At 51.7% G+C, this 19,467-nt stretch overlaps 1 protein-coding gene across 1 annotated transcript in view; it reads right to left on the reverse strand.

The window, feature by feature from the left end:
* LOC109524738 (protein sidekick-2-like) overlaps nt 1-19,467 on the reverse strand; it is an 89,669-nt gene that overhangs the window by 20,953 nt on the left and 49,249 nt on the right. The window contains 11 exon segments of the mRNA XM_019884801.1: nt 909-1,011; nt 1,653-1,820; nt 2,101-2,217; nt 2,547-2,741; nt 2,833-2,916; nt 3,501-3,691; nt 4,009-4,120; nt 7,072-7,205; nt 9,048-9,195; nt 9,490-9,596; nt 10,421-10,580. Of these exon segments, the coding sequence (XP_019740360.1) occupies nt 909-1,011; nt 1,653-1,820; nt 2,101-2,217; nt 2,547-2,741; nt 2,833-2,916; nt 3,501-3,691; nt 4,009-4,120; nt 7,072-7,205; nt 9,048-9,195; nt 9,490-9,596; nt 10,421-10,580 (1,519 nt within the window).

Consider the following 19,467-nt stretch of genomic DNA (forward strand, 5'->3'; position numbering starts at 1 on the left):
GCCGAAAGGGAGCGGATGATCTTTAGTTTCAATCAAAAGAAAACATTTGCTTTGACTTGGGAAAAACAACGATCAACAATTTGCAAATTTTCGGACACGTTACGAACCAAACCGATGACCGACTCGTAATTCACGTCAATTTGAAATCACGTCATGTTTTTGAAGCAAAGCGTGGCAATGAAAACGGGCTTTTTAATCCGAGTCAGCGATTGTTTGACAAACTAATCGACCAAAGGATTAATGAACGATCCTGCAAAATTGTGAGTTGCAGCCTTGTCTTATTTATTCCAAAAAGACATCAAAGCACAAGTCATCCAATGCAATCCACCTCCATGTGTGTAGCTCTTGAGCTGGAACAAAGATAAGCCAATGGATTCCGATCACACGAATTGAGTATTTGAAGCCGGAAGCAGTGCTGGCACCAAAGAGGCGCCGTGATCCGTTTCCACTGTCACATCCACACGCAACGAACGCGGCGGTCCCCTCAGAAGCGCGCCAAGCAGGGAGATGCCAGTGATTAATTGTGACTGTTGGGGCTCTGCAGCTAATCTCCTTGCAGTTGCGTTTAATTAAAGGCGCCGTCTGAAGTTATTACTCTGTTTACATATTCCTCTGTTTACCAGCGCCACACGATCGATGCCACTGGGCCCACAGGTGACAGACACTCTAATCACCGGGCCAGCGCGCACGCGCGCACGCACACACACTGCATCGTATGCAACGCGAGTGAAAGAGTTGCATCCCACAGGTCATCAGAGGGCGGATCGACGCTGATGAGATCGGGTGCTGATTTCACAAACTCATTAAACGTGGCGGCGATAAGACGCCGCTTGTTTTCCCGTGAAAAAAAAAAAGAAGACGACGACGACGGCGATGGAAGCGCGAGGCAAACTTTTTTTCTCGGTTACCTGATGCTGACGCTGGGGTCGTGGGTGACGCCGCAGGCCATGACCGCCTTGGTCCCCTTAATGACGCTCTGGTCCTGCGGCGGCTTGGTGATGCGGGTGCGGGCTACACACGGACACGCACGCGCACGGAGAAGAAGAGAGAAGGTGGTGTTCATCGATTGGACTGTAATTAGCATTCCGACTCAAAAGCGTGCCTTGGTTCAAACAAGTTGGCTATTTTACTTTCTCTTCTTCAATGGCAGTCCAAGTTGAAGCCCGAGAAGTCCAAATCACGCGACACAACACGGTCACACTTCCCGCAACATCTGCTTTTGGAGAGTCGCACCCAAATTTGGTTTTGCGATCACTAACACGAAGTCGCACCGAGGGAAGACCTGAGCCAACGAGTGGCGCCGACCGACGAGCTTCCCAGAAATGAAGATGGAGACGCCCTCTTGTCTTCTTGAGCTAGCGGAGGACTGGCTCGCTTTGTCAAAGGAGCGATGAATTTAAGATTTGAGTCTGCTACAGGAATTTCTGTTGCCGGCTAACAACTGGCAAGTGAAGATGCGGAGTAAGTAATATGTCACAGTCGCCGAGGACCGGCTAGCGACCGACTAACCGGCCTTGTAGAAAGACGTCCAAGGGGCTTCGGAACGTTTGGCTGTTTTGAACACAATGGTTGGTTCAAACATCCGCGCACAAAGAGGCTGACGCGGACTGCCGGCGGGCAGGCTTTGACAACATTGGCGGTTTCCTGCTCACCCCACACCACCAGGTCGGCGGAGGCTTCGTCGATGCCTCTGGAGTTGCTGGCCATGCAGGTGTACGTGCCGGCGTCGGACAGGTGGGACGGACTGATGAGCAGGCTGCCCGACTCCAGCAGGGTGAACCTGGGCAGCTGCACCGAGCCGCTGGCCAGGACGCGCTCGCCTGGAAAAAGGCAGTGAGCGGTTGGAACGTGACTCGCCAGTCCCCCACCTTACAAGTTCTTCAAACGATGAGCCATCACGTGGTCAAATTTGGACCGACTCGCTTACACCGGAGAACACTGATTTGAGGGGTGGGGCATTTCAGTTCATTTCAATGGGAAAAAAAATGGCTTTCATTGTGAAGGTGGCCCAGGTACAAGTGGACTCTTCTTAAAGTGATGAGCTCAGGGGCAGGGCGAATAAGAGACAATGTCAACGAGTTTGACATTTGAGCTGCGCACCTTTCTGCCAGGTGATGGCCGGCCGCGGCGCTCCGGACGTCTCGCAGTGAAGGATGACCGACATGCTGTCAATCACGGCGCTGTCGGCCGGTCCGGCGGTGATGTTGGGAGCGATGCCTGACGCACACGCACAGAGAATGAGGGAGAAGAGAGGTGACGGTGACGCGCCTAAAAGGAGTCGCCTCCCTCACAAAGCAGATGGCAGGCTCGAATAGACTCGACGAGAAAGAAAACAGAATGCCGTCTCTCAGGCCTCAGAGTGCCCCTTCTGCAACGGTGCCGCTGCGGGTGTCTTCAAGTCGAAGTTGTTCGAAGGGTGATGAATACGCGACGTTGATGCTAATTGCTGTTAGCATCGCGGCGGTGGTTTGTTCAGCGAAATGACATGGCTTGGTCACGAAAAGTAAAGAGGGGCGGAAAGAAAAAAATGAAGGAAAAGGACTGACTGGTGACAGCGAGGTAGGTGTTGGTCTGGATCTCTCCGGCCAGATTGCGAGCGAAGCATTGGAACATTCCCGTGTCGTCGGGCAGAAGGCCGTTGATCCGCAGGCTGCCTCCCGGCAGGATTTTGTACCTGGGAATCTTCAAGGGGCTGATGGCCGCCGCGTCCTTGTACCACACCATGTCTGGCTGAGGCGTGCCTGCACGCACGTCCGCCCACCCGCCTCAGAAAAAAAAACATTCTGGTTCTGATTGGACTTGACGGCCGGACGAGACACAAAGAGAACGGACCTCGAGCCTGACAGGGGATGTCCACCACCTTCTCCATCTCGGCGGTGATGTGACTCGGAGGCTCTTTCACAAACAAGGGGTATTCTGGAACAAGGGACAAATCAAATCAGCAAACGTCCAGCCGTCGGCCAATTGATTAAATTCCTCTTCAAGCAAAAAGACAGTTCGAGGGCAATACTGCAGCATTTATGATGGAATTCAGTTGGAAAACGGTGCAATTTTTTTTTTTTTTTAATCCGTACCTGGATGAGAAAAGTTCATGCGTGTTAGGAAAATAAAAACCTCCCCATTTCAAGAAACAACGAGGTGTAATCATCGAAGAAAATCAAAAAGGTGTCTTGAAGCACGTCCACGAGCTCGATGCCAAATCATGACGTAAAACGCCATACGGGGGCGAATGAAAAGAGCATCCGTGTTACGGTTACCTTGGAACCACTTTTGTTTGAACACAAGCTGTAGCACCACGCAGACAGTGCGTCCACCGATATGCAAAGGTATATCTTCTTTATCCTCTGCCAAAAACCGATCAATATTATCCCTTAACAGTGACAGCCTTCAGTATTTCATCAGCAAATCTACATGTAGTGCGCCTGTCCGTAGACGTTACGAGGCACAGGAAGGAGTGGCGCCACAAGTGCCGACGTAGCGCCGCAAGACGACGTGCATACCGAGCACATGTAGAAAGGCGCCGGCGACGACCGAGGGCACGCCGCTGCCACGCAGCGCCGCCTCGCACTCGTAGTAGCCGCCGTCGCCCGCCGTTGGCTGGCTGATGACCACGCGCCGGCCGAAATCTCGGATGCCCGCGTGGATCGCTGCGCCGTCTTTCCTCCACGTGATGCTCATCTTGACCAGCGGTCTGCCGGGTGATGAAAAAAAGTAGGATGATGGATAAAGTCACTGACGGTGCCTTAAATGCAGAAAACAAATAGAAATACATCCACACATCTCCATACGTGTAAAACATATCCACACACACACACATACACACACAGACATAGCAAATGAACACCGAATAAAGCGCAGCTGTTCTAGGAGGTTGTTTATACGTATTTTTACAGGTTTTGTGCAAGAGCAGTTCTTTGAAATGCAGTTCCCCGTAGCTACTGAATTTGTTTAAAATGTGTATATGTGTGTGTGTACGTGTGTGTCTGTGTGTGTGCGTGCGTGCCCTACCTGGCGTTGGCGACACACTCCAAGATGGCTTCGTTCCTCCCCACGGTCACGCTGGTGTTCTTAGGGGGGACGATGATAGAGGGGGCGATGGGGTCTGCAGGTCCACCCACATCTAGTGCACGCACACGCAAAGGAGAAACACCCGCCCCAAAATCAAATCCATCAGCCCACCCCCTCGCCGCTCGTTCCTCCTGGTCTCGTTCGTGTGAGAAGCCATGATGGGGCCTCATTGAGACAAACACACACGGCCATTCAAAGCAGCGCCATCGACTGGCTGCCCTCAATCAGTGATCTCTCTCCTGATCTCGTCTCATTTCCCACCGCGCCTCCCTGGTGCCCCCCCCCCCACTTGCACTCCCAAATCCAAGGATGTATTTGAGGCAATTGTGTAGATGCATCTTGTTTGATGCCGTCCAGAAACATATTTTGCCTTTACAAGCTACTGGAATGACAATCTGCCGTGCAGAAAAAACTGAAATAAATCAAATCAAGTCAAGAAAACGATGTGCTGTCAGATATGCTGGTAGTCTACCGCTGTATTTTTTTGGAAAGCAGAAAAAAAATAGCAGAATCACAATCATCTTTATTGGCCAAGTATGGAGAACACACAAGGAATTTGTCTCGGTATTTGCGGGCTACAGGCTATCATTCTCATCATCATGTTTTTATTAACAAGTGTCCAGTTGATGATTTTAATATTGAAAAAAAAAAAGATTTAGTGCATGTGTGCGTGTGTTTATTTATTTGGGGAGGGTGTTCCCTTAGCCGCGCAGTGGCAACTCCACTTGGGAGGATTTGGAGACAGAGGCATCTTTTTGTTTTTTGTTTTTTTTTTTGGTGTCGGGGGGGTTGCCTTGAGTTGGGAGCAAAACTATCAGTAATGAGCCTCAGCAACAGCGGCGGCGGAGCTGAACAACAAGCAACAGTTTGGCAGAGAGTGAACAAATCTTCAAAAAAGACGGTTGAAGGCGATTCCAAACAAAGAACTGCACGTTATGCTTCAAAACAAACATCATTAACGCCGTCTGCTGCCTTTGCGCTCCAATATGGAATCTTGAAGCCGCGCCCCAAAATCAAATCCATCAAACAGTCATCAGGTGAAATTAAGGGTGTGTGGCTCCAGTCAAGCAGCCTGACATGTTGTCACTATTGCCGCTCAAAAAGTCGCTCAATCACGCCGTCACCCGATTGGCGTCGTTGACCGTGGGCGTGCTGGAACGGATGCTGTCGCGCGAGAGGAATCACGTCGCGGGAGAGACAAAAGAGGAGTATGAAAATATTCAATCAATAAAATACCCAGACTGAAAAAAAAGGGATAATGGGGGCAAAATGGGGAGGAGGGCCGTAGTTTGGGGACCACTGCCTTAGTCTGTCGGCTGGCCTTGTAACCCTTTGAGATAACCCTGGAAGAGCTGCTCATGGAGATGGAAGTTTGGGGCCTTTGCTGGTAGTCTACCGCTGTATTTTTTTGGAAAGCAGAAAAAAAATAGCAGAATCACAATCATCTTTATTGGCCAAGTATGGAGAACACACAAGGAATTTGTCTCGGTATTTGCGGGCTACAGGCTATCATTCTCATCATCATGTTTTTATTAACAAGTGTCCAGTTGATGATTTTAATATTGAAAAAAAAAAAGATTTAGTGCATGTGTGCGTGTGTTTATTTATTTGGGGAGGGTGTTCCCTTAGCCGCGCAGTGGCAACTCCACTTGGGAGGATTTGGAGACAGAGGCATCTTTTTGTTTTTTGTTTTTTTTTTTGGTGTCGGGGGGGTTGCCTTGAGTTGGGAGCAAAACTATCAGTAATGAGCCTCAGCAACAGCGGCGGCGGAGCTGAACAACAAGCAACAGTTTGGCAGAGAGTGAACAAATCTTCAAAAAAGACGGTTGAAGGCGATTCCAAACAAAGAACTGCACGTTATGCTTCAAAACAAACATCATTAACGCCGTCTGCTGCCTTTGCGCTCCAATATGGAATCTTGAAGCCGCTCGCAAGTCCTTTCACCACCTCACCTGGTGTGTGCCCAAAGAGACCGGCGTTGCCAACTCCTCAGTGAAGGAAAGTAGCTCGCGGCCCTCTTAAAAGTGGCTCAATGACGCCGTCACCCGATTGGCGTCGTTGACCGTGCGCGTGCTGGAACGGATGCTGTCGCGCGAGAGGAATCACGTCGCGGGAGAGACAAAAGGGGGAGTATGAAAATATTCAATAAATAAAATACCCAGACTGAAAAAAAAAAGGGATAATGGGGCCAAAATGGGGAGGCGGGCCGTAGTTTGGGGACCACTGCTTTAGACGACGCCACGCCCTGCAAAGTGCGCGCATCTGCAATCCATTCCTCCACAGGATGGTGAAAATGAACAAATGCAGCAGCCAACCCAACCCCCCCTCCCCCAAAAAAAAGAGAGAAAGCAGATTGACTTTCAGATGCTTTTTTTTTTTTTTTTTTGTATGACCCGCAAGGTCAGGTCTGGTGATGCGCGCCGGCCGATATCTGATCTCCACACACGGATGCGTCACGTGCGCCCGCCGCATGACAAACAAGGACGTGAATCACGGATATCAAATGCCAGTCGACCTCCGGCATCACGACACGGTAACAGCCGGACACTTCATTAGGGACGCCGACTGAGAGCTCGCTCAAAAAAGAAAAATCTACGTGAGCGCAGATTAATGACGGCTTTTACTCATTTGAATGGCGGGAAAATGTCAATCAACCCTGGTAAATGGGGGCTTTCTTTTGCCCACGCTTGACGGTCGCGAATCCAAGATGCAGGTTCTCTCCAGAGCTGGCGGCCAGCCCATCAAAGGTGAAACGCATCCAACATTGCGCCTCAATCGCTCTTTGCGGCTGGACGCGGTCCCTATCCCCAGTTGACCGTCTGCAAAAACGTCAAAGCTCAGTGTTTTGCCTTTATTTCGGAACAATCAATCCTTCAGCCGCAACCACGAGGGCTACGGCGTGACGTCGGCGGCGTAGGATGCGCTTCCTCATCGCCGCGGCCGTCAAGAGAGGCAACGAGATGAGCGTCAGCCGCGAGCCGCGGCCTCGGCGCGTGTACTTACTCTCCACGGCAAGCGTGACGGGCTGACTGGTTTTGTTCTCGCCGTTCTTGTCGTTGACGGCCTGCGCGTAGTAGCGTCCGGCGTCGGGTGCCACCGTGGACAGGATGACCAGGGTGTTGTCCAGGGTGATGGCGCTGAGAAATCAAGACGACAGTAACGGGCATTGAACATAGGCGGGTGGTCCAGGAGCATCTTTTGGCTCATCCTCGACACATCCAACCACAACAACCCCCCCAAGTCATATTTTGACCCCCCCCCCCCCACAAAAAAAAAAATGCAGTGCTGTTGCTTTGTGTGAAAATGAAGGCAAGAAGAAGAAGAGCACATTTTTCAAGTGGGGGAGGGTCAAAATATGACTTGGGTCTTGTTAAAAAAAACCAACACCACGTTTTTTGGGTCTACCAATTGGGTCTGGTAAAATGACAACTTTATGAGTTGCACTCCTGTCTTGTTATTCCCCTCCAAAAATGTTCCATCTTAACAAGCCAAGCTTCTTCTTCTCACACGAGCAGCTAATCCCCCCCCCCACCTTGTAAACAGACTTCATTCTTACTGTCCAACATCGCGCTCCGAGCAATTATTTGCTTTGGAGAGTTAATACACGCACATGGGTCGACATAAATCGATGCCTTGCAACAGATGGCTGCTAATTGGCCAAGCACATGCGGTTCCCAATTAAGCAAAGGCACACAAACATAGCGGAGATCGTATTTTCCAAACCACTCTGATGGATTACATGAGCGGCCTGCCCAAACGTGTATTTTTTTTCTTTTCCTTCACATTCCATTGCAAATCATGAAGAGCGGGAGAAGAAACAACAATTGCAGCCCTTCCCATTCTATTGCCTTTCGAGCATGCGTGACTGCCTACACAAGGACGACGGGATGCCGTTTGGGGTTGACGGTCTCATGTGAGAGGAGCCCATTAAATGGGAGCCGACGCTAAGCACACAGCCAGATTAGGCTCGACAAAACTGCCAGCATCTGCCCGATTGCTGCTGGATAAACAAACACAAACACGCGCGTGTGCGCGTGCGCGAACGTCGACGTCTACGCTTGTGCATATCAATGCGGCTTAACGCCGAGCGAGCAAACGGGCGGCGGAACGTGTCTCGTCGGCAGCCTCGGTCGCGATAGTCAAGTCGGGCTGCGCGGGCGGAGTTGGTGAAAAAAAAAAAATGCACTCAAGCAAGAGCACTTTGAAGATGGGAACAATATGGCTCAAGTACAACTGAAAAGCGGCCTTTCAAACAACGACGCAGTATTGCACGATTCTACCAAGTGATATCCAAGTACCATACAAGACGCACGGCAGTGTGACGATGACTAATTGGCCAAAAGAGTCGAAAAAAAATCTCCAAAGGGAAATTTACAAATCGATCCTACTCGGTATGGGCGAGCATGTGGAGCACTCGCGATGGGTGGCCATACCAGTCGCCGGCGCCCTCTTGTGGCCGTTCCACACTCGGCAAGTACATGGCGGGCGTGGCCGGCAGAAGGGTTTTCTCCGCCAACCGCATCCATGTCGGTCCTCTCCCATCCCATTGCACGACGAGCGCTTTGCGCCCCAAATCGAAATGTCCATTTGCCCATTCGGTTCCGGCATTGCTGACGGGGAGGCGTTCCCTTTTGGAGCGCCATCCTTGTCCATCCTCTCATATGCTTAGTTTGAACAAAGGCCAAAATTCAGCCACTCATAAAGACACACAAACACACACAAAGACACACGTGCACACATTGGCACCCCGACCCAGTGGAGACTGCGAGCCCGCCAGTCAAACACAGCGTCAATGGAGACCCTTTTGTCCAATTGGCTCAAATTGGTTCCCCCGCTGCCGGATACTCGCGCCGAGCCTTCGATCAATGCGCTCGCACAGCCGATAGGTGTGCCGGAATAACCCGCCCTCTCCTCGCGACGACGGTCGTCACTTTCCAGCAAAGGAACAAACGCAGGCAGAAAAGTTGAGGGTTGCTTACATGCGGCCGCTGGAGGGGATCTTGCGTCCGTCGCGGAACCACGTGATCTGAGGCTTGGGGAAGCTGTGGATGCGTGGCGCTCGGATGAGGGCGCCGTCGCCCTGCGACACCGTCTGAGAACGCCGGCCCTCCACGAAGCTGCTCATGTCTGCGGGCGGGCGGGCGGGGAGGAAAAAAGGGTGCGCTCGTTATTTATGTTAGCATGTTCTGTCAGCATTTGTAGCGTACATGCATAGAGTGAATATGCACGGAACGCATATTCGTGTCTGTATATTGTACCGATATCACGTATGTTAAGCCCATAGTACATTCCAGCCTTCCTCTGTTGCAGTACATGTATGCATGCATTGTAAGTATGCATCGTGTAGTATGAATGGGAGAAAAAAAAACCCCAAGAAAAAGCACAAGTACGAATGCAAGGGGAGAGAAGCGGCGCACTTACAGGCCACCCTGACTTCAGTGCTGCACTGCATGATGGCCCCGACTCGGTTCCTGACGATGCAGCGGTAGCGGCCGGCGTGGGATCGGTCCAGCGAGGGGATCAGGTACCTCCGGGCGACAGCGCACCGCACGATATGTCAGACCATGGGACAATACGCTCATCCATCACCGTCAGCCACATTTGTCACGGGATGCTCCGCATTCAAAGTGAATCCGCAGGTGGCTTTGGGGAGCAAAGCCACCTGCGTTTACCGCCAATACAGAGCAGCAATTTGGAGCGGCGCTGCCGGCGTGGTGGAATGGATGGATGGATCAATGGGGAGGCTTTCGCGAGTCGACCATTTTGACTGCCGAAACTACAAATGGCCACTTTATTCTCGGAATGCTCCAAATGAACCCTGCTAATATTCGCGTGTTTGTTGTGACTGACTGCGCAGTCGCTCCGCAGTTGCCGTGGGCCTTTACGATGCTCGGCTCCTTTATTCTGCCGCAAAGGCTTCGATTCTTTCAAATTCTAGACACTCGGAGAACTCGGTGACACGCGGTCAGTACGTCGAGCTTTGCGTCAGCTCTCGTCCGTGTCTTCTGCATCCAGCCTTGCTCTCTGGAATGGAATTTTCGAAGATCAAGACTTTTACTTTTCAACCTCCGTGACCGCATGTCCGCACCTGGCTCCGAATTGCGCTCCGTTGTTGTTTGAAGGTAAAATGACGCATCGTTGCAAATAAAAAGCCTCATGACAAACCTTTTTTTTTTCCTTGTCAAATTGCAACCTTGCTCCTTGTAAACAAACACATCTTGCTTCTCATACTCGAGCTCAGTTGAGATGATTACGATTTCAAATAAAAGGCGGCTGCGGGAAGCGAACGACGGCAGGCCAAGAATGAAAGTTTCTCCGGCGTCCTTGAGCAAGGTATGGAGCTATCGCTCACCTGTACTCCAAGGAAAAGCGCGTGAGCTCGGTGCCGTTGTAGATCCACTTGAACTCCAGAGGCCAGCTGCCCTCCGCCATGCAGGTGAGGACCAGGCGGTTGCCCTCCAGGTGAACCTGGATTTGAGGGGGCTCCATCTTGAAATAAGGCGGCACGTCATCTATTGGACACAGAGCGGACACGAGTTAAGGAAGCTGCCGGCCGGCCCGCTTGTTCAGCCCAACACAATTGCGGCAATGATCAGCAAATGAGGTCTCCGGGTTGGCCGTTTCCATTTTGCCCTCCCCCTTCTGTCGGCTGCACTGATTGAGAGTGAGACATCCAAGGTCAGCGGAGGAGCACGCTGCCAAAATGCGCCCGGAATAGTGGCGGGGGAAGGCGGCTTATTCTTGTATTTCTCATGGATATGTTTGGGCCAAAGAGGCAGCGAGGGGAAATTTGGCCAGAGCAGGGGAGAGTGTCGATGATGCACACGCGGACGCACGCAAGAGGGCTTTGGCAAGAGGAAGCCGGAAAGCGGAGGAAATAATGGAAAAAGTAGCCCCCCCGTCGGAAGGTTGTATTCAAAGTTACAACATGCGCTATCGGGCGTTAACAGTCCGTCCTATCATTGAGTCATTTTCTACAGCTTTTGTTCCTGGTCGGGGTCACGGATGACAAACACGTTCACACTCGGCACTGAACCCACTCAAGAATGAGTGACTGTCATAACAATCCGTAATCCAAGTTGTGCCAATCGCCCGCAGTCTCGGTTCGCACTTTCCAAAAAAAATAGAAATTGTCCATTGGTGCAAATGTGTCAATGGTTGCTTGTCTTTCCCAATTCTGTTGCGGACCACAAGGACAATAAAGGCCATTTTAGTCTACGTACCTTGTGACTGGCCGTTCCCGCGAGTTTGTGGTCCAAGGAAGCGCGACACAATCTCCATTGACGATGAAGAGATCAGTGATAGCCACTGTCCAAAAAAGATGATCTATCTGTGAACTAACCAGCTTTTTTTTTAACTCACCAGCAATAAAAAAAATAAGTAAAAAAAAAAATCACAACAGCCAGTTGATGAATGAAACAACAAGATGCAGCCATATGTTGAAATGGACTGATAGCTCGATAGCCAATACCTATACAGATAATTGATAGTTAGATAATAGGCAAAATATTTTACCTGAGCCAACATTTTAAAACTAAAACATTCTTTTCATAGGACTAGCTCGCGACACAACTCCAAACCTTTGTTTATATTTACAAACAGCGAGATAAGACGGATCATAGCTTGACAGCTACTTATCTGGACATATGATAGTGTGACAATAGTAAGTCAGGTGCTAGCTCACTAGCTAGGTAGCTAGATGGATTGATAGATAGATTTAGCTCGGCCCGATTGAATAATGCTAAAAATATCCCGCGCGTGAGGCAAAAGGATCAGGCAAGTGAAGAGGTGGATGCAAGGGATATTGGAGTGGTAGGCCTGCTTAACAAAAACACAAAGTTTCCTGGTCTTAAAACCTCTTTCTCTGACAGGATGACTTATGCTTTGTGCCTGCCGTTATTCATCTTTATAGTTCCCTAATGCAGCCACATTATATGGGCTCCCTTCCACACGCACACACACACACACACAGCCTTTAAGGTGAAGACAAAGCGCTTTCATTTCACTTGATGAAAAAGGCCTGATCAGACATATTGATCCGTCTGCTTGGCCAGCCATGGGCGACAACGAGCTGATTGTGCTGGTGTTTAGTGGTGGGGGGGCGGGGGGGGGTCTGTGTGTGTGTGTGTGTGTGTGTGTGTGTGTGTGTGTGTGTGTGTGTGTGTGTGTGTGTGTGCGCGCGCACGAGAGGCTAATTGGAACCTGTACAAAGAGTAAGCCACCAAGGCTCACGGCAAGCCCGGTTGCGGGCACACACGGGGCGATCCGTTGCTGATTGCTGGAAACCTTCTCCGGAGCTGTCTCCGCAAATAAGTGAGCACCTTAAGATTTATGGTGGCGAAAGCAGAGGACGGTGCGGTGGAATCGGGGAGACGGGGGGGGTGGGGGCGCCCTCACTGAGCCGGAACACTGGTATGGAAAATTGAACCCAATTGCAACTGTAAATAAGAATGAATGCGCACCTCTGTGTGTCACACAGGCAGTCATTCATGCACACAAATGGCCCCAAAGACTTCGCAACAGGAAACTGCATTTGTGTCCAGCGCAAACGCACCGCTCACAAAACACGGACACGACACGCACGACAATCAGCGGCGTAAGAGTCGGGCCGGGATTTATTAATTTAACTTGTCCAAATGAAACACCGCTGCCCCGTCCGAATTGCATGTTCACACGGCAAACACAGCTTGACCCATTAAGATAATGAGAAGCACGACTGATGCTTTCGACAAAAAGAATGGCAGGCAGTGAGTCTGGAGCGTTGGGTTGCACCGTTTGCAAGCCGGCAAATTCCTGGGGAGACTTCAACTCCTAATCTTGAATTTGTACTGAACACAAAGGAGCTTGAGTGGCTAAGTAGGCAGGAAAAAAAAGCCGCCTTGGAGGGCCAGCGTGCGAGGTCGTCCCATCGGTGCCGAAGGATTTTCCGACCAAACGTCTCGGGTCACGAGTTCAAAGTCTGCCATTCATAATGCGGGAGGGACAAAGAGCGCCAGGAGTCCAAAGACTTGGACTTCAATATCAGGAAACTCTGTCTCCGGTTCAGTGACTCGATTAGTCCCTCCCCATGCTCTGCCCAGATATCGGTTGCGCTCATGAGCAGACGCGCCAGAAGAAGAATGCCGCACATCGGCGGCTAACCTCGTTCTCTTTGCTGAAAATGAGGCCCGGGTGGAAATTGCAAGCCGTACATACAAATGTATGCGCTGCAAAAAAAGATATGCAAGTCCAGGACACACTGAATGTCAGTTGTGGTGCATTGATGAGTTAGGCAACTCAAAAAGGGAAAAAAAAACCCAGATAGTCCAGGGAGACGCAGCCTTTGGTTGTGAGCCTCATGAGCAGGCCGTGGTAGAAAGCAGCTAAGTCGGCGTGTCTGACGTCATTTGCGGTTTGTGCTCGTGCAACACTCGGCAAGAGAGATCAGATCATGCCACAAGTCTTGCCAGCGGCTACGAACTCTCTCGGGTAAATCCGGAGGTGGGATACGTACCATTCGGAAGCGCGGTCCGACGAGATACGCAGGCTGGATCGAGAGCGTACCGCCACGATGACAATGACACAATTGGTCATTCAACAATTCCATTTCCATGTGAGCCCGTACACGTTGTAGGCCCCCGGAAAAACTCACTCAGTCGGAAAGGCAAACTGGCCCTCGACACGAGTTTTGACACAAAATAGGCTGAGCATGGCTCCGGTACCCGTGCGCCAATTGAAAAGGAAGTCAAACTATTTCAAACGCACTCCAAGGTCGGGATTTTCCCCAACTCCTCCTGGGGCATTTGCCCCAATGAGACCCAATTGGTGACTCAATCTCGACGGGAATTCCCGCCGCAAACGACGGAAGCCAACAGAGGCGCTCGAGCGGATCGGAAGCGAGAGCGGCAGGGCCGGCCGGCTTTTCTGGCCTCGGCGCGGAACGGGCCCGGGGAGCGCCGACGCGGCACACGCGGCGTGAAGAATGGAAATCAGGACGGCACAGACCTCCGCCAAGGCGTAACAATGCTCATTTGGATCCTCCTGAATATGCCTGAAGTTGCCATTAAAATTCATGAATGAGAAGAGGAAAATATCCCCCCGCGTGGCTCTTGGCAAACTGCAAGCGGGACTCCTCGTGACTTCCTTCTCGTGACCAGATTTAAGAAGTGCATGAGTCATAGTCACCCCGCGGGCAGGTCCCTCCTCCCCGCCCACCCCTGAGCCGTGGACCTCTACGGCTCGTCCCGAGGGTTACCGGAGGTCTCTCGGACGCTTCTCTGATCAAAGCTCTCTCCTTGCTCATCCCAGCAGTTGCGATCGGCGCGTTGGCAGTTGTGCCGGGATCGCCTAAGAAGACGTTTGGCCTCTCATCCGAGCGGGCTTCATCAGTTCATGCGCAAAGCGAGTTGAGACGGGGTGTCGTCAGCAACGCGTGGCGTGCCCCGCCTCGCACACCAATGGCCAGCGGGATCGGCCTCAACTCACCGGCAAACCGAATGAGGACAAACCTTTCAAAAAATGGACGCGACTGCATCTTGTCACATCCTCCTTCATTAGCGTTCAAACAAACTGCCGTGGTTGTCCTGACTAACAGTGAGGTGTTCAGGGTCCACTTAGACGGCCCGCAGCCCGCATAAATGGTTCCTCGCCTCGTCACGTGTTCAGCTGACGCCCTATTTTCGACATCTCGTGCCTGAAACCCCCGCCTGGCTCCAAGCTGGGTTTAGCGGCTCACCACACATTTGTTGACATCGAACTGATGCGATTAATTGAAGTGTGGCGTACAGCTCGTTGATTCTCACTGTGAGGTCTGTGTGCGCGTGTGTGTGCGTGTGCGCTTAGGTGTGCCGATCTGATGCGGCAGCAGCACAATTAGAGGCAGACAAATGGAGATTTAATTAGAAGTGAAGACGGGAGCGCAAGGCCAGTCAATGGGCAGCAGATTCAATTATCCGGACACAAATTTCACCCAGCGGCATGCTCCACAGCCGATGGCTTCCCTGTTATGGAATTCTCGTTCCAGTATCTCCCTCAAACACGGCGGTGACGCAAAAGGATCCTGAGAGTGGGAATTTGGATTGTTTGGTAGCACGCTATCATTTTCCCTGACAGTCGGCTTCCATCCTCTCATCTCATCTCGTCCATCCGCCCGTCCCGTGAGTCACCGACAGCCTAGGAAGCACCGAGGGACGTCTCGGCCATAGGAGCGGCGGCGCAATTAGCGAGTCCGTCCGCCGGGCAGACAACACCGGGACTGGCGTCGATGAACGAGCGCTCAGACAGACCTTGACGTACACTCGCGAAGCCGCCGCTAAACATTTGCAGATGAGGAGAGCGTCGTTTGTCTGGCGGAGGGAAGATTGAAGGCCTTCTCAAGAGCAAAACAAAAGAAACACGCTCCACTCATTAGCGGCTGCCCATGGCGGATTAGGACTGGACCAATGATGGGTCGTAAGTGGTAAAATCCATCCCTGCCTTTTCCATCGTGCTTGTGCCCTCGCACGCAGAAGGAAAACATGCGAAGGACCGATGCCAGAATCTCTTGATTGTGAGGCAGGTGACCGGGGTGGGGGGGATACCCTCCACATATTAGTACATGACGGGCACAACTTTGAGTTCTAAGTTGGAAAAATAGAATTCATAAAATTGAAACAACCCACCCCATCCCAAAAAAAAAAAAAAAAACTGGTTGCGGAGTCAGAAATGTCTTGAAATGACAAAACGAGTCGCAATTTCCCCCCTGTGACTACCACGCCTGACCTTCAACAATCATCAACAACACAGCCCCCAAATCGGGATTTTCGCTCAGGATGACCTAAAATGGACACCCAACAATCGTGTCTTTGGCCACATCGATCGCAAGCGGTGGAAAATGCTCAAAATCGCAATGTGCCCAGTTTACGACGGTGAATCAAAATGCTGACCAACATCCCTTTGACATTGTTTGAAAGGGAAGAAAATGACGAGAAAGCAGTCGCGAAACGACCGCAAGTAAGCAAGAGAGATTTTTCTCAAAAGGAGGGTGAAAGTAGCGCTGGGGAATAAGTGTTTGCGTGCTTTTCTTCAAGGCACCCGAAGGTTGGAAGTGGGCCTGGCTGAATTTAGAAAGTAGGGCAAAGACTAATGGAAGAAAATAAACAAACGCGCCGAAATGTTAATTCCGCGGGGCCCCGGGTCATTAGAGTTAATACTGCGTGCTATGCCATCTGCCGGGGTTGTTTACACTAGGCGGGATAATGAGATCCTAATTAGTCGACGGTATAGACGGGGAAACGTTCTTTCGCACGTGCCGCGATGGAGACCATCACCTGCAACGTTGCCGAGTCCACCGAGAAGAGGGAGCGAGCGGCCGCGTTCTGCACTGCCCGCCGCATGTGCCGCCCGCGCAAACGCGTCTTGTGGCCGTCCGGCTGCGGCGTTAAGGAGAACGCGTGGACTCCCGAGTGCCATGTCCCAGTCCTTTTTCTCCTCGGCCAAATCCCTTCCGACCGGAGTGCCACTCCTGGCACGCTAATGGCATTTTGTTTTTTTTTGTAATGTGTGTGGGTGCGCACGCACGCAAGGTATCAGGGAGCCCGGCATTGGAATATATGCGCCACCGAGGGCCGCCGATCGTGATTCTTATCGGCGTGGCAGAGTGCACCGGCGCCCGAGCGGCGAGTGGCAAACGCAGGCAGTAAATGCGAATAGCGGAAAGCAGCTGACAGCGAGGAGACGTATTATCTCCTTTTTATTCCATTTACACAAGCTGACTGACTGCCTGCCCGTCCGCCTGGGCCCGGGTGCGAAACGGGACAGCACACGGTACAGGCGTTTCCTGTGATGTGCATCACCTGCTAAAGCGGACGGCTGGGGTGGGGGGGCCGCTTTTATGTGAACGGGGTCTTGGTACGCCGGTTTGAATAAACAGAAACAGAAACAGGCCCATTTTGTGGGGACTGAAGAGCAGACGGCACGGATAGGATTGTTTTGACTGCTATCATTGAAAGGCCGTTTTTTTTTATTTTTTTTTTTTTACTTTTCTTCCTCACGTCGTGGGATGATCACCTGTACTGTTCATTGAGACGCATGATATCCTCTGAGATATTAGCCGTTCCGCACAGGAGATACGGAATCCACGACCGAGCGCTGTTATGTTGTCGTTTTACGTCTTGCCACACCATTTGTGCGCAATCCGTCGCGTAAAGGACGACGACGCCACGACACGGACGCTAATTAGCATTAGCATTTAGCCAGCAGACTGAAAGGCAATACACAAGGCGCGATTCTCCATGTGTTCTGTTTGCTTTGACATTGGGCGTGGCAATAAACAGCCAGGCAATCGGCCTTTTTGTTCCCTCGCGTCCCGGGCGCCACGCCCCGGAGATTCGGCTCAGCCCGTCCGTACCCGCTTCCGGAGAAGCGATCTGTCGAAACGGCAGCCCTGGAATTGGCACCAAAATGACGACTTCAGTCCAAAATGGCCGTGTTGCCGTTCATCCATTTTCACCAGGATACATGCGGTTGCGAAAACCGGTAACTTTTTTGGACTGCTCAGGCCCCAAACAGATCATTCATTGGGGGCCTTTGTACCGCCGACTGCTGCAGCCCAAATAATTCAAGTCTCCTTGAATTAAATCGAAGGAAGAAAAGCAATTTCTCTGTCCAGCGCCCACCCCTCCCTCACCCCCCCCCCAAAAAAAAATACTAAACCAAAAACAAAATAAAAGAGCGCACCTTGTTTGAGACTTTAAATACTGGCACCGAGTCATGCTGGCGCCAACAAAGCGATCTAACAAGATGTTTTTCTAATTAACTTCTTAAGCCTGCACTCCAGCTAACGTCGACTGTTTTCCGCCACCACGTTGGCAGCGTTTCCATTCGAGTCAAGGGGAGGGAGATTAAGAAGCCCAGAGCTCAACGCGTATGTTTTATAAGTGCATTAAAAAAAAAAAAAAGAGGCAAGGTTAGCTCTATTTTTGGAATCCCTCTTATCAAAATGCACAAGGCCTGTATACAGTATATATTAAAGAAATTACAAGCGCGGCAGTTTTAGTGTCAGGTGTATCCGAGAGGTTATCGTCAGACATGACATCGATTGAAATCCTGCAACTCCATCTGCCATCTTCCGTTAATGTATTCGCCGTTTTGTTATTGAAATGTCCCCGCCGCCTCTGCAGCTCCTCTTAAGTGCAACGAGGAACTCAAATTAAAAAATATATATCGAAATAAAGGGGGCTCGGGGGGAGTCAATTGTTGGCAATTCCGTGAACTTTCCCCACATTCCGAGGACCTCCAAAGCGGAGGAATTTGACCGTTGCTGCCTGCAATCAGCGGCTAAAATACGAGCGGCGGAGCAAAATCTGCCGTGATGGAGCCACGTAGCGGGGGCAGCCGTTTCTGGAGGCTTAATGCAGCCCTCCACAACACAACTTGCATGATAGCCTGTTATTTGCATCCCCGACGCGAAACTTCCACTTCGGGGGGAATGAATCTGGCCTGAAATGACCAGCTGAGCGGGGAAGCAAGGGAAGAGCCACGTTTTCCTCTCCCGCAAGCTAATGCCGCATGAAGGGACGTGGGCAGCGGATGGCCGGGCGGAAATCCACATCCCCGGCACCCCTGGTGTGTGTGTGTGTGTGTGTGTGTGTGTGTAAGGCAAGCGCACTCGGATCTCACGGGTTCCGCCACGAGGCCTGTCCCCCAGCCGAGCGGCACCCGCCGACTCCCCCGTCCGCCATTCAAGGGGCTCCGGAGGGCTCTGCCAATGAGCGTTGTTCATCATGAAACGCTATGCGACAAAAACCCTGGTCGGGAGGATCCATTTGGTATGCCGTCACCATCCGTCACTTCCAAACGCCGCTTCGAAAACTCCCCCACACATAAACAGACACATCTGGTACACATGGAAGCAACTCCGGAAATTGACATTCGGGTGCAGGGCCGTATTCTCCTCAATTCGTTTCGTTTTCCTTTTACAAACATCGACGCCCCCCCCCAACCCATTCCTCTGCCAAGTCTTTTTTGCCGCCTCACCTTTTGATGCCACCCGTCGGGCGCCTCCATGCCTGACTGCTTTGACAGGCCGCAGATTTGAGCGGGGGGCGAGTTTGATTCCCCCCGCGGTGCCGCGCTCTGGCAGCGGGGTCCGCTCTGCAACCGCCGACCGTAAAACCCTGAGCCGCGGATTAAAAAGTCATGAAGGCTTTTAGAGGGGCCAAGGGAGGGCTGTGTGGGTGGGTTGGGGGGATTTGACAGGCCGCAGATTTGAGCGGGGGCCGAGTTTGATTCCCCCCGCGGTGCCGCGCTCTGGCAGCGGGGTCCGCTCTGCAACCGCCGACCGTAAAACCCTGAGCCGCGGATTAAAAAGTCATGAAGGCTTTTAGAGGGGCCAAGGGAGGGCTGTGTGGGTGGGTTGGGGGGGGGGGGGGGGCCCCCGCT

This window comes from Hippocampus comes, unplaced genomic scaffold (genome assembly GCF_001891065.2).
Source record: "Hippocampus comes isolate QL1 unplaced genomic scaffold, H_comes_QL1_v1.1 scaffold46, whole genome shotgun sequence".
NCBI lineage: Eukaryota > Metazoa > Chordata > Actinopteri > Syngnathiformes > Syngnathidae > Hippocampus > Hippocampus comes.